This window comes from Vipera berus, assembly GCF_964194415.1.
Source record: "Vipera berus genome assembly, chromosome: 3".
Classification (NCBI taxonomy): domain Eukaryota; kingdom Metazoa; phylum Chordata; class Lepidosauria; order Squamata; family Viperidae; genus Vipera; species Vipera berus.
The window spans coordinates 107,218,868-107,236,839 of NC_138204.1; the positions used below are offsets into that span (position 1 = coordinate 107,218,868).

Consider the following 17,972-nt stretch of genomic DNA (forward strand, 5'->3'; position numbering starts at 1 on the left):
CCCATACTGAAACCAGGTTTGTACAATCTTTTCTTCTTTTAAAATATTATATGGCTTTAATTGCCATACATTCCTTTCTATCCTTAAAATTTCTTTATATGTGGTCTCATCATGTTTAAATCCAACATTTATATTTTCTATTGCATGTTTAGGTATTGCCCAAATTGGTATCTTATAATTTAACTTATTTCTATATTTTTTCCATACTCGCAACAGAACATACCTTAATATATGTATCTTAAACACATTATCCACCTTCTTATCATACAATAAATATGCATGCCAACCAAATAACAAATCATAACCCTCAATATTCAATAATCTCCCTTGTGTTAAATTAAACCAATCACTAATTGATGATAAAGCAGCAGCCTCATAATATAATTTAAAATTGGGCATTTTAAGACCACCTCTTTCACGTACATCTTGCATTATCTTAAATTTAACTCGTGGCTTTTTCCCTGCCCAAACAAATTTATTAATACCTTTCTGCCACTCCTCCAAATTTAAATCCTTTTTAAGTATAGGTATCATTTGAAACAAAAATAAAAATTTTGGCAAGACATTCATTTTTACTGCTGCAATTCTTCCCAATAAGGATAGTTGTAATTTTTTCCAACCATCTAACTCTGTGTTTTGGACCATAACAATTGATAATTATTCTTATATAACTTCACATTTGAAGCTGAAAGGTAAACCCCCAAATATTTAGTCTTTTTAACTATTTCAAATCCTGTTAACTCTTCTAAAACAACCTTTTGTTCTATAGTCATATTTTTAGACAATATTTTAGTTTCTTGTATATTTATCTTAAATCCAGAAGCTTTCCCATATGATGTTATTATCTCCATCAACTCTACAACTGAGTAAGTTGGTTGACTTACTGTAATAACCAGGTCATCCGCAAACGCTCTCAGTCTATAATCCTGATCTCTTATTTTAATTCCCTTAATTTTATTTGAGCCTCGTATTTTAATCAATAATATTTCCAGTGTTAAAACAAACAGCAAAGGTGACAACGGACACCCCTGTCTTGTACCCTTTTCAATATTAAATATTTCTGTCAAACTATTATTAACTATTATTCGAGCTGTTTGCTTCTGATATATTGCTCTAATAGGTTGTAAAAAAATTTCCCCAAATTCCATTTTCTCCAATGCTTTAACTAAAAATTGCCAATCCAATTGATCAAAGGCTTTTTCAGCATCCAAAATGATCAGTGCTGCAGAGACCTGGTTATTTCTATCCAAGAATTCCAATAAATCTACAATATGTCTCACATTATTCTTCATTTGTCTACCACTTATAAATCCAGTTTGATCACTATGAATCACTTGCTGCATTACCTTCATTAATCTATTTGCTAAAATTTTTGCAAATATCTTATAATCAGTATTTAAAAGCGATATTGGTCTATAATTTTTGGCTTGGGTAGCATCTTGGTCTTTCTTCGGAATCAACGAAATAAAAGCTGTTTTCCACGATGGAGGCACTTCTCCTCCCAATTGAATTGTCCTAAACAATTCTCTTAAAGGTTCCACCATTTCTGACTGTAAATTTTTATAGTAGATGGCAGTCAAACTGTCTGTTCCTGGTACTTTACCCACCTTTAATTGCTTAATTGCTAAAATAATTTCTTCATCATTTATCAATTGATTCATCCCTTCCCTTTGTTCTTGTGTAAGAACAGGAATATTAACTTCCTGCAGATATCTATCTATATCTATATTTTGAATCTTATCTCTAACATACAACTTAGAATAAAAATCAACAAAAGCCTTTTTAATAAGATTCTGCTGATGCACCACTTTACCCTTGTACTCTATTCTATCTATATTATGTGCCCTTTGTTTCTTCCTTAACAAGTAGGCTAACCACCTACCCGGCTTATTGGCATTACAAAAGGTGTTATGTTTAGCATACCGTAAATTAGTTGCCACTTGATCTGCCATCAACATGTCAAACTGGCCTCTTAGTAAAGTAATTACCTCTTTGATCTTCCCATCAGATGGATTCAAGATTAAAGCCTTTTCTTTTCTCTTAATTTCCTCCTCTAATTCTTTTCGCCTAAATTCCAATTTACGTCTGTATTTATTATTCAAATATATTAACATTCCTCTCATATAAGCTTTACTTGCATCCCAAACCATCTCAATAGAAGTACCCTTATACATATTCATTTTAAAAAATTCTTTCATCTGTTTTTTACACTCTTCCACATTTTCTTGATATCTAAACAAATTTTCATTTAGTCGCCAAGACCGTCTGTCTCCATTGTCTTTTTCTATTTCCAACCATACTGGACTATGATCAGATATAGTTCTTGGACATACCTTAATCTTCTTAATCCTAGAAAAAAAATCATTGGTAATTAATACAAAATCAATCCTTGATAGGGATTGATGCCTATCAGAGAAAAAAGTAAAGTCTTTTTCTTGCAGGTTTCTTTCTCTCCAAACATCTCTCAATTCCAAGTCATCCTTCATATCAACAAATGATTTAGGCAATCTAGCATGACTTGGTGTACTTCGAAAAAGGCCTCTTTTGTCCAATTGTACGTCCAAAACGCCATTCCAGTCTCCCATAAAAATACAAGATTTGTAATCCCACTGAATAATCTTGCTATGTAATAGTTTATAAAATTCTCCTTGCTGTTGATTAGGAGCATATAATCCAACCAAAAGTATTTTCTTGCCTTCTATTAATAGTTCAATTATAACATATCTTCCTTATTTATCTGTTTCAATTAAACTAGCTGTTAAAGTATTCTTGACATAAATAACCACTCCATTTTTCTTGTCAGGAGCAGAGGCAATAAACTATGTACCCAGCCTAGAGTTTATCAAATACTTTTGATCAAGTACTCGAATATGCGTTTCCTGTAAGCAAATAACATCGTTTTTAAATTGTTTTAGATAGTGAAATACTTTCTCTTCTGCGGGGAATTTAATCCATTAACATTCCAAGTTAGAAGCTTTGTCGCCATCTTTTGCGACCTGAAGCTTTTGGAGCGCCTCTTCCAGAATCACCTGCACTCTCTTCGGTTTTGCTCCTCCCACTGCTTCACTATAAGTAGGTTTTTGAGATGTAATTATGGCTTTCTGTTGTTCTTGCTCTTGTCTCATTCGTCTAGTTGCAGCCCGTGTCACTCTTTGATCTCTAACCTCTTCCATTGGTACCGAAATCTGATCCACTCCTGTAGTTTGCTGGGATTCTTCTTATTCAGCTGAATAACTCCTTCAGCTCCTTGTATACTCCCCCTTCGTGGCTGACGCTCTCCTTCATCATTCCTCCTTTTAAGTTCCGAAGATGGTGAAGCCTGCCTTCAAAATATTAGCATAGAAATCTCGTGCCTGCAAAACTGTGTTAAGATGATATCTTGTGCCTGCGTGCATCACCACCATGCCTACCAGAATCTCCCATCTAAACTGAATATCCCATTTCCTTAATTCTTCTGCCAAAAAAGCAAATTCTTTTCTTTTCCTTAAAATTCTTGGAGGAATCTTTTTCAGAATTAAAACTTCTTGCTCTGCAACTGTAAATTTATTATTATAGAAGGCTTGAATAACCTCATTTCTAATTGCTCTCTTCGTAAAATAAACCACCACATCTCTAGGTAGCTTTCTTTGTCTTGCAATCCAAGAGTTAACACAAAATATTTTATCTATATCCACCATAATATCTTCTGCTGAATGCTCCAAAACCTGTTCAAGAGCTTGTGACAATATTTCTTTCAAATTTTCCTTAGGATCTTCTTTCAAACCTGATTCTCACAGCAAACTCCATTTCGCGATACTGTATCATTATCACATCATCATCAATCTTTTCCATCACAGTTTCAGCATCCAGCATTTTAGCATCTAGTCTCATGTTATTTTGACTAAGTTCTTCCACTCGGTCATCCAGATGTTCAATACACACTGCCAATCCCTGAAATGCAGCCAAAATGTCTGCTCTTATCTCAGTATTCTTCTCCTCAATAAGTTCAGCTATTTCCTGGGATTGTATTTTTAAAGCATCCTGCAAATCTTTTATTGTTAAAGATGGTGCGGGTGCGGGTGCCGTGGGAGGAGGCATCAGAGCCTGTAATGAAGACTGCTGAACTGGTGAAGCACCAGCACTTCTAGGAACTTTAGTTGGTTTGGAAGCCATTTTAACACCGCTTAATTCTATTGCGCACTTTCACTTTCCGCACCGCTTGCAACTTTTTCCACAAAATACTCTGAGTTAAAGTTCAAATACTTGCTATTACAGCATTCTCCTGCACAGCTCTGCCTGCATCCAAGTAATCCACAATTCACTATTGATAGCAGGGATGGTTGCAGCATCCTGCTCTGCTCCAAAGCCTTGGAGCAGAGGTGTCCCGGAGTCCAGAGCAAACTCAGGCTTCGGGGGGGCTCACACCCTTCAACCACCAGAGTTTAAACTCTGGCGATCTAGGGGAGCTCTACCCCTGCCTAAGCGCTCACCCCCTCCTCTTCTCCCGAGGAGCGGGTTTCCAAGCCACCAAACAGCTGATTGTCGCTGTTTTTGGCGGCTCTACGGAAAACAGCGGGGCTGACAGCCGAAACGGCTGCCATCAACGGAGCCTTGCCACCCGGAAGCCCCAGAAAATTTTGATATTGCAAACACAGTGAATTCAATTTATTCTATCTTTATTTGCTCCCCCCCTACTAGTGATCTTTAAGTAAATGTGGAAAATTTTATCCAGCATGTTGCCGTATAAATGCTTTTTACTTGCTTCTGATTAAAAAGTAAAAAGATTCTCATTAGTAAACATTTTTTTCAACAGGTTACTAAGTAGTACCCTACAAAACAAAACAACCTGCTTTCTTTAGTCAGGAAAATAAACAAGCTGAGTTATAATATGTGCATTATAGTCACCATTCATATTGAAATGTAAATAGCAATATTTACTAATATCTTAAATCTTTCAGGAAGTTGTTATATTTGCTTCAACTTCAAAGGCACTGATTTATTTTATCATCAGAGTTAAAAAATGAAAGGAAAAATATTTTAATAAGTCCCAACTCTTCTTATACTTGTTAATACAAACAACCATGATATTTGCCAAACAAAAAAGTATTTTATATCTTTTACCTGGAAATGACAAATGAATTGGGATTTGCAGATGACAAACTAGAATGCTCATTTTTCAGATTTTTTGATACCAAACAGCCCTTGCTCCCAATTCCTTTCCTTTAAAAATGGTCAGCAATTCTTCCAGGAATGCAGATGATGGGTAAAGCTGAAAGCACAACTCAAAACATATCTTAAGCTGCTCTACAACTTGCAGGGTTTCTCTGACAAGGAAAAGTTGACAGAAATAGATTCTCTCAAAAGCAGAGTATATGAAGATTACATATTTAACAGATCAAAAGAAAGATGGTAAGGACTTTATGTTGTTTAGTTTGGTAGATAGGATTTAAGAGTTTTTCAAATACTGGGAGTTCAGAAGTCCAATCTAAAAATGTAAATTCTCCTGGGTATTCCCGTTCATTTGATCATTCTAATTAAGAACTAGGAGCTCAGAATAAAAGATTTATAATCTTGTTCTTTTTTTCTTCCGCCAAGTCATTTGCCAACCAATCAATTTCAATTATTGATTTCTATGATTTCAAAGAGCACGTACTATATGCTTTCAAGCAAATTTCTGATACTTATAAAGACTAGCGTTTTAACCTTTACTACGAAGTTAAAGTCCTACTTACTCACAGAACTGCAGGACACACAGAGCCCTGGCAATATGCAACTGAGGATAAAACAAGAATATTACAAAAGTATAAACCGAGAAACAAGAACACACATTAAAACATATTACCAAAAATATTCTTGTAAATTCTGTTATGAGCATATTATTTATATTTACATATCTAACTCTGTGCTCTTTAAAATTCAGGGTGGGATCACAGAGAGTAAATAATGATAGACTTCATCTCAAGAACAGGTAGCTTCATTCTTCAACAGGCAGTAGATTCTGTGTTGGTAACAGCTCCTTTGCACACAAACACATTTATCATGAGCCAAACAGTATTGCCTCTTGCAAAGGATTAAATACAAATGCCTGCTTTATGGGAGCACAATTCACAGTATTAAGAATGGGATAATTCATAAAGACAAGCAGGGAAGGTAGCATTTCACAGTTTGCCTCTAAGCTATAAATAGTCATGGTATTTTCAAGAAAGTTCTTCTTCAGAGCTTTAAGTGTTCTACATACTTTACCTTTCATTGCAGACATAGAATATCATCCAACTTGTTAAATAATAATATTCAACACGTACCAAGTTTTCTTGGTTTCTGGCAGCTACTTTCTGATCATCTTCTCCCCCATTTTTCATGTATTTGACTTCTTCCACAGCTTTGATCCTATACTCATCTGGAAATTAAGAGAAGAAAAAAGACACATGTAAGAAGTACTAATAGAAAGTAGAGGGCTTACAGCAAATGAATGAATGAATGAATGAAACGTTTCGACGAAATCCCATCCGTCATCCTCAGGCTGGTGGCTTCAGCTTCCTTCTAGCACACTAGCATGTGCTAGTGACTGTTTGTTCCTCTTTTTTAAACTGCCAGAGGGGGTGTGTTCTGTGGGTGGAGGTGTGCTCTGATTGGGTGGGGGATTAGGTGTGTTCTGATTGGGTGGGAGTGTGTTTTGAATGGGGTGTGTGTTCTGATTGGTTGGGGGTGTGTTTTGAGTGGATGGGCTGGTCTCAGCTGCCAGCCTTAGACCTGAGCTGGTGAGTTGTGCTGCTTTTGTTCGGCTTCATGTTTGTGGTGGTGCCATGTTTTTATAGTGGGTGTCAGTTTGCTTATTGTGTGGTTTGGAGGGGTTTAAAGTGGCTGATGTTGCAGCTGTAGTTAGGTTTCTGTTTTGTGGTTGTGCGTCGTTATCATTGTGGGTTCAGATTTGCTTTTTGAATGGTTGTGTGGTGGTGATGTCATGTGATGTTATCATGAGTTTGGGTCTGGTATCATTCTTGGTGGTCTATAGTCTGCCCAAGATACACAAAGAAGGAACCCCACTCAGACCCATAGTCAGCTCCATAGGCTCACCTCTACAAAATCTAGCCAAATTTCTTGCCAAACAACTACAGCCTTATGCAAATTCTATCACCTCACACGTACAAAACTCATTCCAATTCATAGAGATCATGTAAACTAAACTTACAGCCCTGTGACCTACTTGTGAGCTTCGATGTCGTATCCCTCTTCACCCAAGTGCCAATCAAAGAAGCCTTGACAGCTATCCTAAATAAATACAACCCCCCCAAAACACATCCTAGATCTGACCAACCACTGCCTATCAAACACATACTTCATCTACAATGGACAAAGATACAAACAAATGGAAGGAGCTCCCATGGGATCACCCCTTTCACCTGTCATCGCAAACCTCTACATGGAACACTTTGAAACCCTCGCTCTAGAAAAATCCAACCACAAACCCAAACTCTGGCTCAGATACGTAGATGACACCTTCGTAATCTGGCCACACGGCAAAGAAAAACTGGATGACTTCCTCACACACCTCAATAGCCTACACCCCAAAATACAATTCACCATGGAAACAGAAGCTAACAATCAACTTCCCTTCCTTGATGTCTTAGTCTACGAGAAATCCAACGGCTCCCTAGGACACACTATCTACCATAAAAAAACACACACAAACCGTTATCTGAATGCACTCTCACACCACCACCCAGCACAGATCAACTCTGTAGCCAAGACACTCATCTCCAGAACAAAACACCTAGCTGACGAACAACACCTAAAAACCGAACTACACACTCTCACTAATGTACTAACAGCCAATGGATTCCAAAGAAACATGATTACCAACTTAATCTGAAGAGAGACACCCACAAAAACCCAAGACAGAGAACAAGAAAATGGCAAAGCCCTCCTCCCATACTTAAAAGGGACCACAGACAGAATCAGCAAGATCCTCCAAAAACACAACATCAAAACAGCATTCTACACAGACAGAAAAATATCCACCATCCTAAGAAACCCCAAAGACATAATTGGGTTAGAAAACCAAGGAGTATACGAAATCCCATGCACCACCTGCCCCACCACATACATCGGACAGACCAACAGAAGAATAAGTGCACGCATTGAAGAGCACAGAAACTCACTCAGAAAGGGAGAACAAACTTCATCCCTGTTCCAACACTTTGAAGCCACGGGACATGAAATTGATTTTAAAAAAACCAGAACTATCGCCAAAATTGAACATTTTAACAACAGAATAATCAGAGAAGCCATTGAGATAGAAAAACGCCCCCACAGCATGAACAAACGAGATGATACCTCTCGCCTACCAGCCATTTGGAAACCCGCCTTGATTGACAGACGAGTCCCAACCACCAAGAATGATACCAGACCCAAACTCATGATAACATCACATGACATCACCACCACACAACCATTCAAAAAGCAAATCCGAACCCACAATGATAACGACGCACAACCACAAAACAGAAACCTAACTACAGCTGCAACATCAGCCACTTTAAACCCCTCCAAACCACACAATAAGCAAACTGACACCCACTATAAAAACATGGCACCACTACAAACATGAAGCCGAACAAAAGCAGCACAACTCACTAGCTCAGGTCTAAGGCTGGCAGCTGAGACCAGCCCATCCACTCAAAACACACCCCCAACCAATCAGAACACACACCCCATTCAAAACACACTCCCACCCAATCAGAACACACCTAATCCCCCACCCAATCAGAGCACACCTCCACCCACAGAACACACCCCCTCTGGCAGTTTAAAAAAGAGGAACAAGTAGTCACTAGCACATGCTTCTCCCAGAAGAAGGAAGCTGAAGCCACCAGCCTGAGGATGACGGATGGGATTTCGTCGAAACGTTGCTTTTACACCTTCAATTCTACGTGGGAAAAAAACTCGAATGACCAAAGATCCACATACAAACACCCGCGAAAACCTCAGAAAACACACACACACACACACACACACACACATATATATATATATATATATATATATATATATATATATATATATATATATATATATCAGAGAACAAGCTATGTTAGTTTTCACGATGTCATTTAGCAGCTTAACTTTCTTTACAGTACTATCCTTAAACATTTTTTTTAATTGAAGTATATCAATATGTTAAGAGAATTTTGATCAATGACCCCCAGTTCAAAATATAATTGAACGGTCAAATGTATACTTTTAATATCATTTTGAGCATACATGCCTAGCATATGCAATTGAAAAGCACATCAGAGAGTTGAGCCAATGCACACCTTCCTTACATATATCTTTTATCATATGTTGGGGTACAGGGAGTAATGAGTTAAAGAAAAAGAAACAGAACACGGGTTCATGAATAGGAAACTTTACTTTTAAATAATCTGAAGCACAGAGTAAAAAGCAAGCAGCAAATTTGCAAGTTTATTAATAATGATACCTAATCAAAAGAGATAAAAACAAGAAGAAAATGCAAACACCTAAAAAAGGCTCTCTCCCAAAGTGGCTGAGAGAGAAATAGTAATTGCTATTTATTCTAAGCAAAGATAGTAATATCAGTAGTCAGAGATAGTAATGACAGACCACAGATCATTTTTCTCACAGAACTAAATCCTAGTGTTATTAATGAAGCTGTCCAGTAGGAGATACATAACTCATAAAAGGAAATACATATCCTTTTCACACATTTACAAAACTTTCATGATGCCCTCTATGGTACTACTGAGGGAACAATGAAAGAAGCTGAAAATGGCTGTGATTGTCCAGGGCTCCTGACTTTGCCGCCATGTAACTGATTCAGGATATGTAGTCCACCACATATAACCAGTCACTTAATGTTTATTTATTTTATTTATTATTTATTTATTAATTTAATTTGTATACCGCCCTTCTCCCGAAGGACTCAGGGCGGTGAACAGGGCAATACATAAAAACAAGATACAAAAATTAAAAATTATTAAAAAGTAATTAAACAGTGCCCGTAATAAATTAATATAGATTAAAAGTTAAAATCCATTTATAAAATCCAACCCCGTCCCATCAGGCCAGGCCAGCTTGTTCAAAGAGATGGGTTTTAGATCACGCCGGAAGGAGCGGAGATCGGGCGCCATCCGGAGCTCGACCGGAAGATGGTTCCAAAGATCCGGTGCACCCACAGAGAATGCCCTCCCCCTGGCGGCCACCAGTCGGCATTCTTTGACCGGTGGCACCCTGAGGAGGCCCTCTCTGTGTACTGGGCAGAGGGAAGTTGACGCCGGCCGCAGGTGCTCCCCAAGGTATTCCGGACCCATGCCATGTAGGGCTTTGTAGGTCATTACTAACACCTTGAACCTCACCCGGAAGACAACTGGTAGCCAATGCAGCTCGCGGAGCAAAGGTGTGACATGGGAGTGTCGGGAAACTCCCAACACAACTCTCGCGGCTGCATTCTGTACCAGTTGGAGCCTCCGAGTGGTCTTCAAGGGTAGCCCCATGTAGAGAGCGTTGCAGTAGTCAAGACGAGAGGTCACGAGCGCATGAGTGACCGTACGTAAGGCATCCCGGTCTAGATAGGGCCGCAACTGGCGCACCAGGGCGAAGGCCCCCCTAGTCACAGCTACTATATGGTCTTCTAGGGAAAGCTGTGAATCTAGGAGGACTCCCAAGTTGCGAGCCCTATCTACAGGGGGTAATAACTCACCCCCCATAGTGAGGGGTGGGATATCCTGAATATCCCGAGATGCCGGTACGCACAGCCACTCAGTCTTGTCAGGGTTGAGTCGAAGCCTGTTCCTTCCCATCCAGACCCGGACCGCCTCCAGGCATCGGGACATCACGTCGAGGGCATCACTGGGGTGGTTTGGGGTAGAAATGAAAAGCTGGGTATCATCAGTATGCTGATGATACCCAACTCCAAAACCACGAATGATCTCACCCAGCGGTTTCATGTAGATGTTGAACAGGAGAGGCGAGAGGACCGACCCCTGAGGAACTCCACAAACGAGAGGCCTCGCGGTCGACCTCTGCCCCCCTGCCAACACTGACTGCGAGCGTCCCAGGAGATAGGAGAACCAGTGAAGAGCCGTGCCTCCCACTCCCAATCCCCTGAGGCGCCGCAGCAGGATACCATGGTCGATGGTATCGAAAGCCGCTGAGAGGTCTAATAGGACTAGGACAGAGGAATATCCCCTGTCCTGAGCCCTCCAGAGATCATTCACCAGCACGACCAATGCCGTCTCCGTGCTGTACCCGGGCCTGAAGCCCGATTGGTACGGGTCTAGATAAACCGCTTCATCCAGGACCAGAGGGAGCTGATGTGCCACCACACTCTCAACAACCTTCGCAAGGAAGCGAAGGTTGGAGACCGGACGAAAGTTATTTAGCACAGCCGGGTCCAAGGCAGGCTTCTTGAGGAGAGGTCTTACCACCGCCTCTTTCAAGGCGGCGGGAAAACTACCCTCACTCAGAGAGGCAGATATAACCACCTGGAACCAGCCTCGTGTCCCCTCCCGGGCTGCATAAACCAGCCAGGAAGGGCACGGGTCCAATAAACATGTGGTGGAGCTCAGCCTCCCCATAATCCTGTCCACTTCCTCTGGAGTTACAGGATCGAACTCCTCCCAGGTAACATTGACAAGACCGCTCGTGTCCTGATCATCCGACGCTGCCCAGTCGGAGTCCAGACCGGTCCGAATCCGAGCGATTTTGTCCGACAGATGTTGACTAAACTCCTCGGCACGCCCCTGCAAGGGTTCCTCTTGAAGTTATGATGGATTCCCAAAAAGGTACTTATGACCCAGATTCAAAGTTCTAGCAACTGCCTCCAAAGGTCATGTGATTGCATTTTGGGCACTCAGGAACAGACCACAATTACAACCATTTGCAATGTTCCCCAGACATATGACCATCATTTATGATGTCTTTTGATGGAAACTGGTGCTTATTTCCAATTTCCGGCAAAAAAAATGCCCCTGAGAATGGGTTTGCTTTACGCCTGCAACTTACAGTTTATGACTGCTGTAAAAATTGTAAAAATGTGTCAGTCACATGATGACCTTCTTATTAATCAGTACAACTTACAATCGTAATTCCAGGCTCAATTACAGTCATAAGTCAAGGACTGCATCTTCATCTATATCTTATTACATATTCAATTTCTTCCCTGCTCACAGTTCCTTATTTGGCTTTTTAATTTTTTTCTAATACCCCTACTTTTATCAATAACTTCTTCTCTTTTTATTTTTTGCCATTTTTTTCTATCAAAAATCCTTATCACTGCCAAAGGAAGCTTGCTGGATAACAGCAATAATAGAATAATTTTCAGGTGTCATTGGGTTTTCACAAACATCGGGTTAGGGACAGGAAATATTATATTTATTTTATTTACTTGATTCTTATCCTTAATTCAATATCCTTTTCTCCAGGAATTAGAAATAGCTTACTTGGGGAATCTTCCTTCTTCAATTTCCATAGCAACAACCCTTTGAGATAGTTCTGGCTGAAATTCATTGCCCCCCCCAAAAAGCCACCAAATGAGTTTCAACAGAGGATATACAGCTGAACCTGGATCTCCCCTGTTGTTGTACAGCATCTTAACCATTATGCCACACAAGCTGATAGTAATGGATTAGAAAGACTCTTGAACACAGCTTGTGTTCCGTACAGACTTCCCCAACTTGGGCCTTTCAGAAGTTTTAGAGATAACACATTAAAGTATGACTATATGCACATATAATACTATTGTTGCCATTATGGGAGCCAGTACAAATTTAAAGTACATCAGATCCACCTTAAGACAAAATATAGCCTTAGTCCATCTATTACATTCACATTACATAATCAAGAAATACCAAATTAAAATATACAAGAGTCAAATTGCTCAATCTCTTAGTAGGATGCCTTTTATAGGTTCTTTTTTTTATTAAAGAGTTTTACAAAAACAAGATTTTACAATATATCCCCAAATCCCCCCCACCCCAAACCCACCCACTTCCCCCCCCAAAATACAGGATTATAGTTATAATAATCATATTCTAAATAAAAGTTATGTATAATATACAATTAACCAAATTCATAATGTGCTTTAACTCCCCTTTAACATAGATACATACAAAGTACCAACACTAAGATCAATAACAATATCCCTCTAAAATCTACTCATAAGCTAAATGGAACTTTTTAGTCCCATATTTATTCTGAATATAATCTATCCATCTCCTCCAAACTGAAATATATCTTTCCTGTGAATGATCTTTCAAGTAAGCAGAAATCTTAGACATTTCTGCAAGATTCGAAACTTTAAACACCCATTCTTCTATAGTAGGCAAACTATCCTTCTTCCAATATTGTCCCACCAGTAACCGTGCTACTGTTATCATATTCAACATCAGGTTGGTTTCTTTAACATCGCAATCTACAAACATCGCAATCTACAAACCTAAGAGTTCCGCCATTCGGAGAATGCCATCTGGTGGCTCCCAGGGGGAGGGCGTTCTCTGTGGGCGCGCCTGACCTATGGAACCGTTTACCGGTTGAGCTCGGGATGGCTCCCGACCTTCGCTCCTTCCGACGCGACCTAAAAACCTATCTGTTTGAGCAATCCGGTCTGCTCTGACGGGTTCTGTTGTAATTATTATTGTAAGGTAACTTATCTTCTGCATTTGGGCATTAGGGTTTAATTTGTTTTCAATATCTGTATTTGTACATTTTGATATTTACCGTATTTTCCGGCGTATAAGACGACCCGGCGTATAAGACGACCCCCTACTTTTAAGAAGTTTTTCAAGGTTTTTTGTCTTATACGCCGGAAAATACTTACATGCCCTGCCCTCCCTGTCCGTCGCAGAGGAGGCGAAGGCCTGACTGGCCCCGGCGGCCCTCCCGCTGCTCCCACGCTTCTGCTGGCCCCCGAGGCGCAGTGTTTCCCAGGCGGCAGCCAGTGCCGGAGGGCAGCTGCCACCCCGCCACGGCCGGTGCCCCTTGAACTTCTCCCATTCGGCGCAGGGCGGGGCAGCTCCGCCCGCAGCCTCTTTTTCATGTGCCGCTTCCCTCTCACCGTCAGCCGAGGCGCGCTCGGCCCGGGCTCCCGGTCCCTCTTCCCGGCCGGCTTCCCGCACTGCCCCTCATGGAGCTGGACTGGGCGTGCAGCCTCTTGGTGTGGCTGCTTTTCCTGGGCAGCCTGGCGGTGCGGCTCCTGCGCTCGGACCTGTTGCTGAGCCGGCGGCTGCTGCTGCGCGTGGGGCTGCTGGCCGTCCTGCAGGCGCTGGGCCGTCCTGCTGCTGCCCCTCAGCGCCGCGCTCATGGCGGTTGCCTGCTGGCTCGTCTTGGCCAGAACCGCCCGACAGAAGCGCAGCGTCGGACGGGAGCAGGACTTCCCTGCCGGCTCCCGTCCGGCGCTCTTCCCTCTTGAGGCAGCTGCTGCCTCAAGAGGGAACAGCGTCGGACGGGAGCCGGCTCTTCCCTCTTGAGGCAGCAGCTGCCTCAAGAGGGAACAGCGTCGGACGGGAGCCGGCAGGGAAGTCCTGCGTGCGCGCGCGTGTGCAGGACTTCCCTGCCGGCTCCCGTCCGACGCTCTTCCCTCTTGAGGCAGCATCCCCGAGGACTCCTTAGGAGCCGGGGAGCGATGCTGCCTCAAGAGGGAAGAGCGTCAGGCGGGAGCCGGCAGGGCAGTCCTGCACATGCGCGCACTCCCCAGCTGCTAAGGAGCAGCCAACTGGGCGTATAAGACGACCCCCCAACTTTTGAGGTGATTTTCATGGGTTAAAAAGTCGTCTTATACGCCGGAAAATACGGTATGTCACTGTTCACCGCCCTGAGTCCTTAGGGAGAAGGGCGGTATACAAATCAAATAAATAAATAAATAAATAAATACAACAATACCCAATAAAAACAATTGTGGAGAAAACTTTATCTCTCTCTTAAAAATCTTTTGAATGTTCTACCAAATTTTAATCCAAAAAGCTTTTATATTTCTACAAGTCCACCACATATGAAAATAGGTGGCTTCTAAACTACCACATCTCCAACATTTAGACTGTAAGTTAGGATACATGTTAGACAACTTCTTGAGATCCAGATGCCATCTATAAAACATTTTATAACATTACATAATCAAGAAATACCAAATTAAAATATACAAGAGTCAAATTGCTCAATCTCTTAGTAGGATGCCTTTTATAGGTTCTTAAATAGTTACTAAAGACTGCTAATTTTTATTTCCTCATAATAGACTGTTGGATCTCGGTAGAACAGTCTTCTTTAATCTAGTGCCCTCCAAATTTGGTGATATATTTAATCTTAGAATTCATGGTCAGCATACCAAAAAACATTAGGTTGTCTTCCTTCGTCTCAGAATATTTTTTTAAAAAATGACATCTTATAAGTTCAAGAGATTTCTGTTACTTTAGAAAGATTTGTTTCTGCCCAACTAAGAAAAGCACAATTAAAATGTATGTTGTCAAAATGAAGAATCACCGCCAGAAGTAATTTGAAAAGTTTTAGTTCTTTGCTGAGAAAACAGAAGTGTCTCCTAGGTAACTTAACTGTCAATGTTAAAGAAAAATCTCTGATAAATTATGACCTACAGCAGTACAATATGAATCACACAGCAAGTACAAATATCTGTCTTGGAACTGACCCGATGCAGGCACTTTGAATTCAAGAACTGGACTTCCATGAGGCTGATAAGTAATTCAAATGTCAACATTCACAACTGGTAACTGTTGCAATAATTCAATTTCACAAATATTTCCTCCTGATATTTGTACTAATCAAAATGCAATTCCTATAGGAATGTACAAGAAGAGACTACATTTATATCTCCCCAGCGATTTTGACAACACAAAGTAGGAACTGTTACCATGTTTTAATCACAATCCTGTAAATATTTTGTTGTATATTTTACTGATTTTATTTTACGATATTTTAAAGAAGTTTTGAAAGTTGGTTATCTCTAGGGATTTAGGAACAGACTTTATCTTTATAATAGTTCTACAAATCCAAAGTTGTCATAATTTTATCTAGTGGTTTTAAATAATTTTTAACTTTTTGAAAATATCTGGCAAACTGGCCAGTAGGAGTAGAGAAAACAACCTAATGGCATTTTTAAATGGTGTTTTATACTTTAAAGCAGCATTTTTCAAACTTAGCAACTTTAAGATACTAGGAGTTGAAATACATGCATCTTAAAATTGCTAAGGTTGAGTAACACTATTTAAAGTCATAACATCCACTGTGGCCTTTTACTGATTATTACTATGACTTTAACTTTTTTTAAAAAATAAAAAAATAAAAATTCCATTTTTGACATTGATCCAACTTTGATCAATAACATAATTTTCTGTTTTTTCATCTCTCTCTCCAATTATACAAAAATAATTCCCATATATTTCCATATTTTATTACCCAGGACTTTAAAAACTAAGAAGGAATGGTGCTGTTTTATAGTTAGGGAGCATATGTGAAAACATTACTTAGCTACAAACAATACAATGAATTAGTGAATAATATCACAAATATGATCCTCAATATGATTATCCAATCATAAAGAAAAAGAGGAGACTGGTGAATTTTATGATCAAGTGTAATTTGAACTTGATAGAAGATGCCAGAAAGATGTGATCCTTGTGATAGGTGACTGATGTCAGAATTTCATTTCTAACTATCTCCTCTGAGCTAACCCCAAATCTCATCTCCCCCTGGATTCTGCCATTCCCAAGGGGTAGAGGGAATAGGCATGGAGTTTTATGGCTTTCACTTCCTCCCTTAAATGCAATCTTTGTTTATTCCGCCTGCCTGCTATCCATCACAGTATAATCAATTGCTTTCTCACTAGGCATTCCCTCTCATTTTATGGGCAACTAGGAAAGGGGGTGGAAAAGGGAGGAATGAAACTCTTCGGAATCTGGTTTGTTTCTCTGAATGAATTGTGAGGGGAGTGGAAATGATCCTGCTCCAAATGGACTGTTATCTATCCTCTCCCATGATGGGCTTACCACCTGGAGTTTGGCTGATCCGGAACTGACTGAATGAACTGTGGGGTGAGATTTGCTTGGGGACACTTTAAAAATATCGATCTGTGAGGGGATTCCTCAGATCCTGTCTAGTATGGCTGCTATTTCCTAATTCTTAGTAAAAGTTCCTGCTTGGAAAATCTTGTCTTCAAGAGTCCTTCTTTCTTAAGATGTGGGCTGAAGTGGTTTCTGACAACTAGAATGCCAAAGTTGGAAACATTAAAGAAGAAAACATAGTTGGACTGTATGATTTTGGAAATAAAAATGAAGTAGGACAATGACTTATTAATCTCCTTCACTCCAATGATTTATTACAAATACCATCTTTAAACAAACAAAACAATGCCTATACCCATGCATATCACCAGATGGAGTACCCAGAACTCAGACTGATTATACTATTGGTGAAAGGAAGTAAGGAGCTCAGTTATAGCATCAACTGAGCACACCCGATATGATCTTGACCCACCATTTTCAATGAGAACACTGGGAATCATCACCTGAACTCTTGAAACTTATTGACAAAGAACCCAGAGGAACTCTGGAATGAATTTAAAGAAGTTGTTAAAAATCAATGTGAAAAGAGTCTGCCAAAGAAAAAGAAACAAAAGAAAGCAAGCCAGATGTTAAAACAAAACCATGAACATTTCCTAGAACAGAAGCCAGAGCCAAAAATTCAGGAAAGAATTTACTACAAAGTATTTCAGAAAGCTGATAGAAGAAGCAGTATTACAATGCCATCAGTAAAGACATTGAAATAGACATGGGAAAAAAGGAAGGGTCTTCCAAAGGATCTCTGAATGCAGAAGTAGATTACAACCTGGAATTGATTTGCTAAAGGATGACAAAGGAAGGATAGTAACTGATTTAAGGAAGATCAAAGAAAGATGGAAGAGTATACTAAAATACTTATGTAGCAGGGATATTAATGTTCATAAGATCTCAAAAAATACTCCCTACTTTTAA

The 17,972-nt window shown here is 40.1% G+C and overlaps 1 protein-coding gene across 5 annotated transcripts in view; it reads right to left on the reverse strand.

Annotated features, from left to right (window-relative positions):
* LOC308664800 (uncharacterized protein C1orf21) overlaps nt 1–17,972 on the reverse strand; it is a 284,374-nt gene that overhangs the window by 151,923 nt on the left and 114,479 nt on the right. For 4 of the 5 annotated variants that reach the window (XM_081322312.1, XM_081322314.1, XM_081322313.1 and 1 more), the window contains exon 3: nt 6,282–6,376. In XM_081322312.1, the coding sequence (XP_081178438.1) occupies nt 6,282–6,376 (95 nt within the window). Of the gene's footprint in view, nt 1–5,711; nt 5,753–6,281; nt 6,377–17,972 lie in introns of all 5 variants that reach the window. The other variant, XM_081322315.1, reaches the window with a different exon arrangement.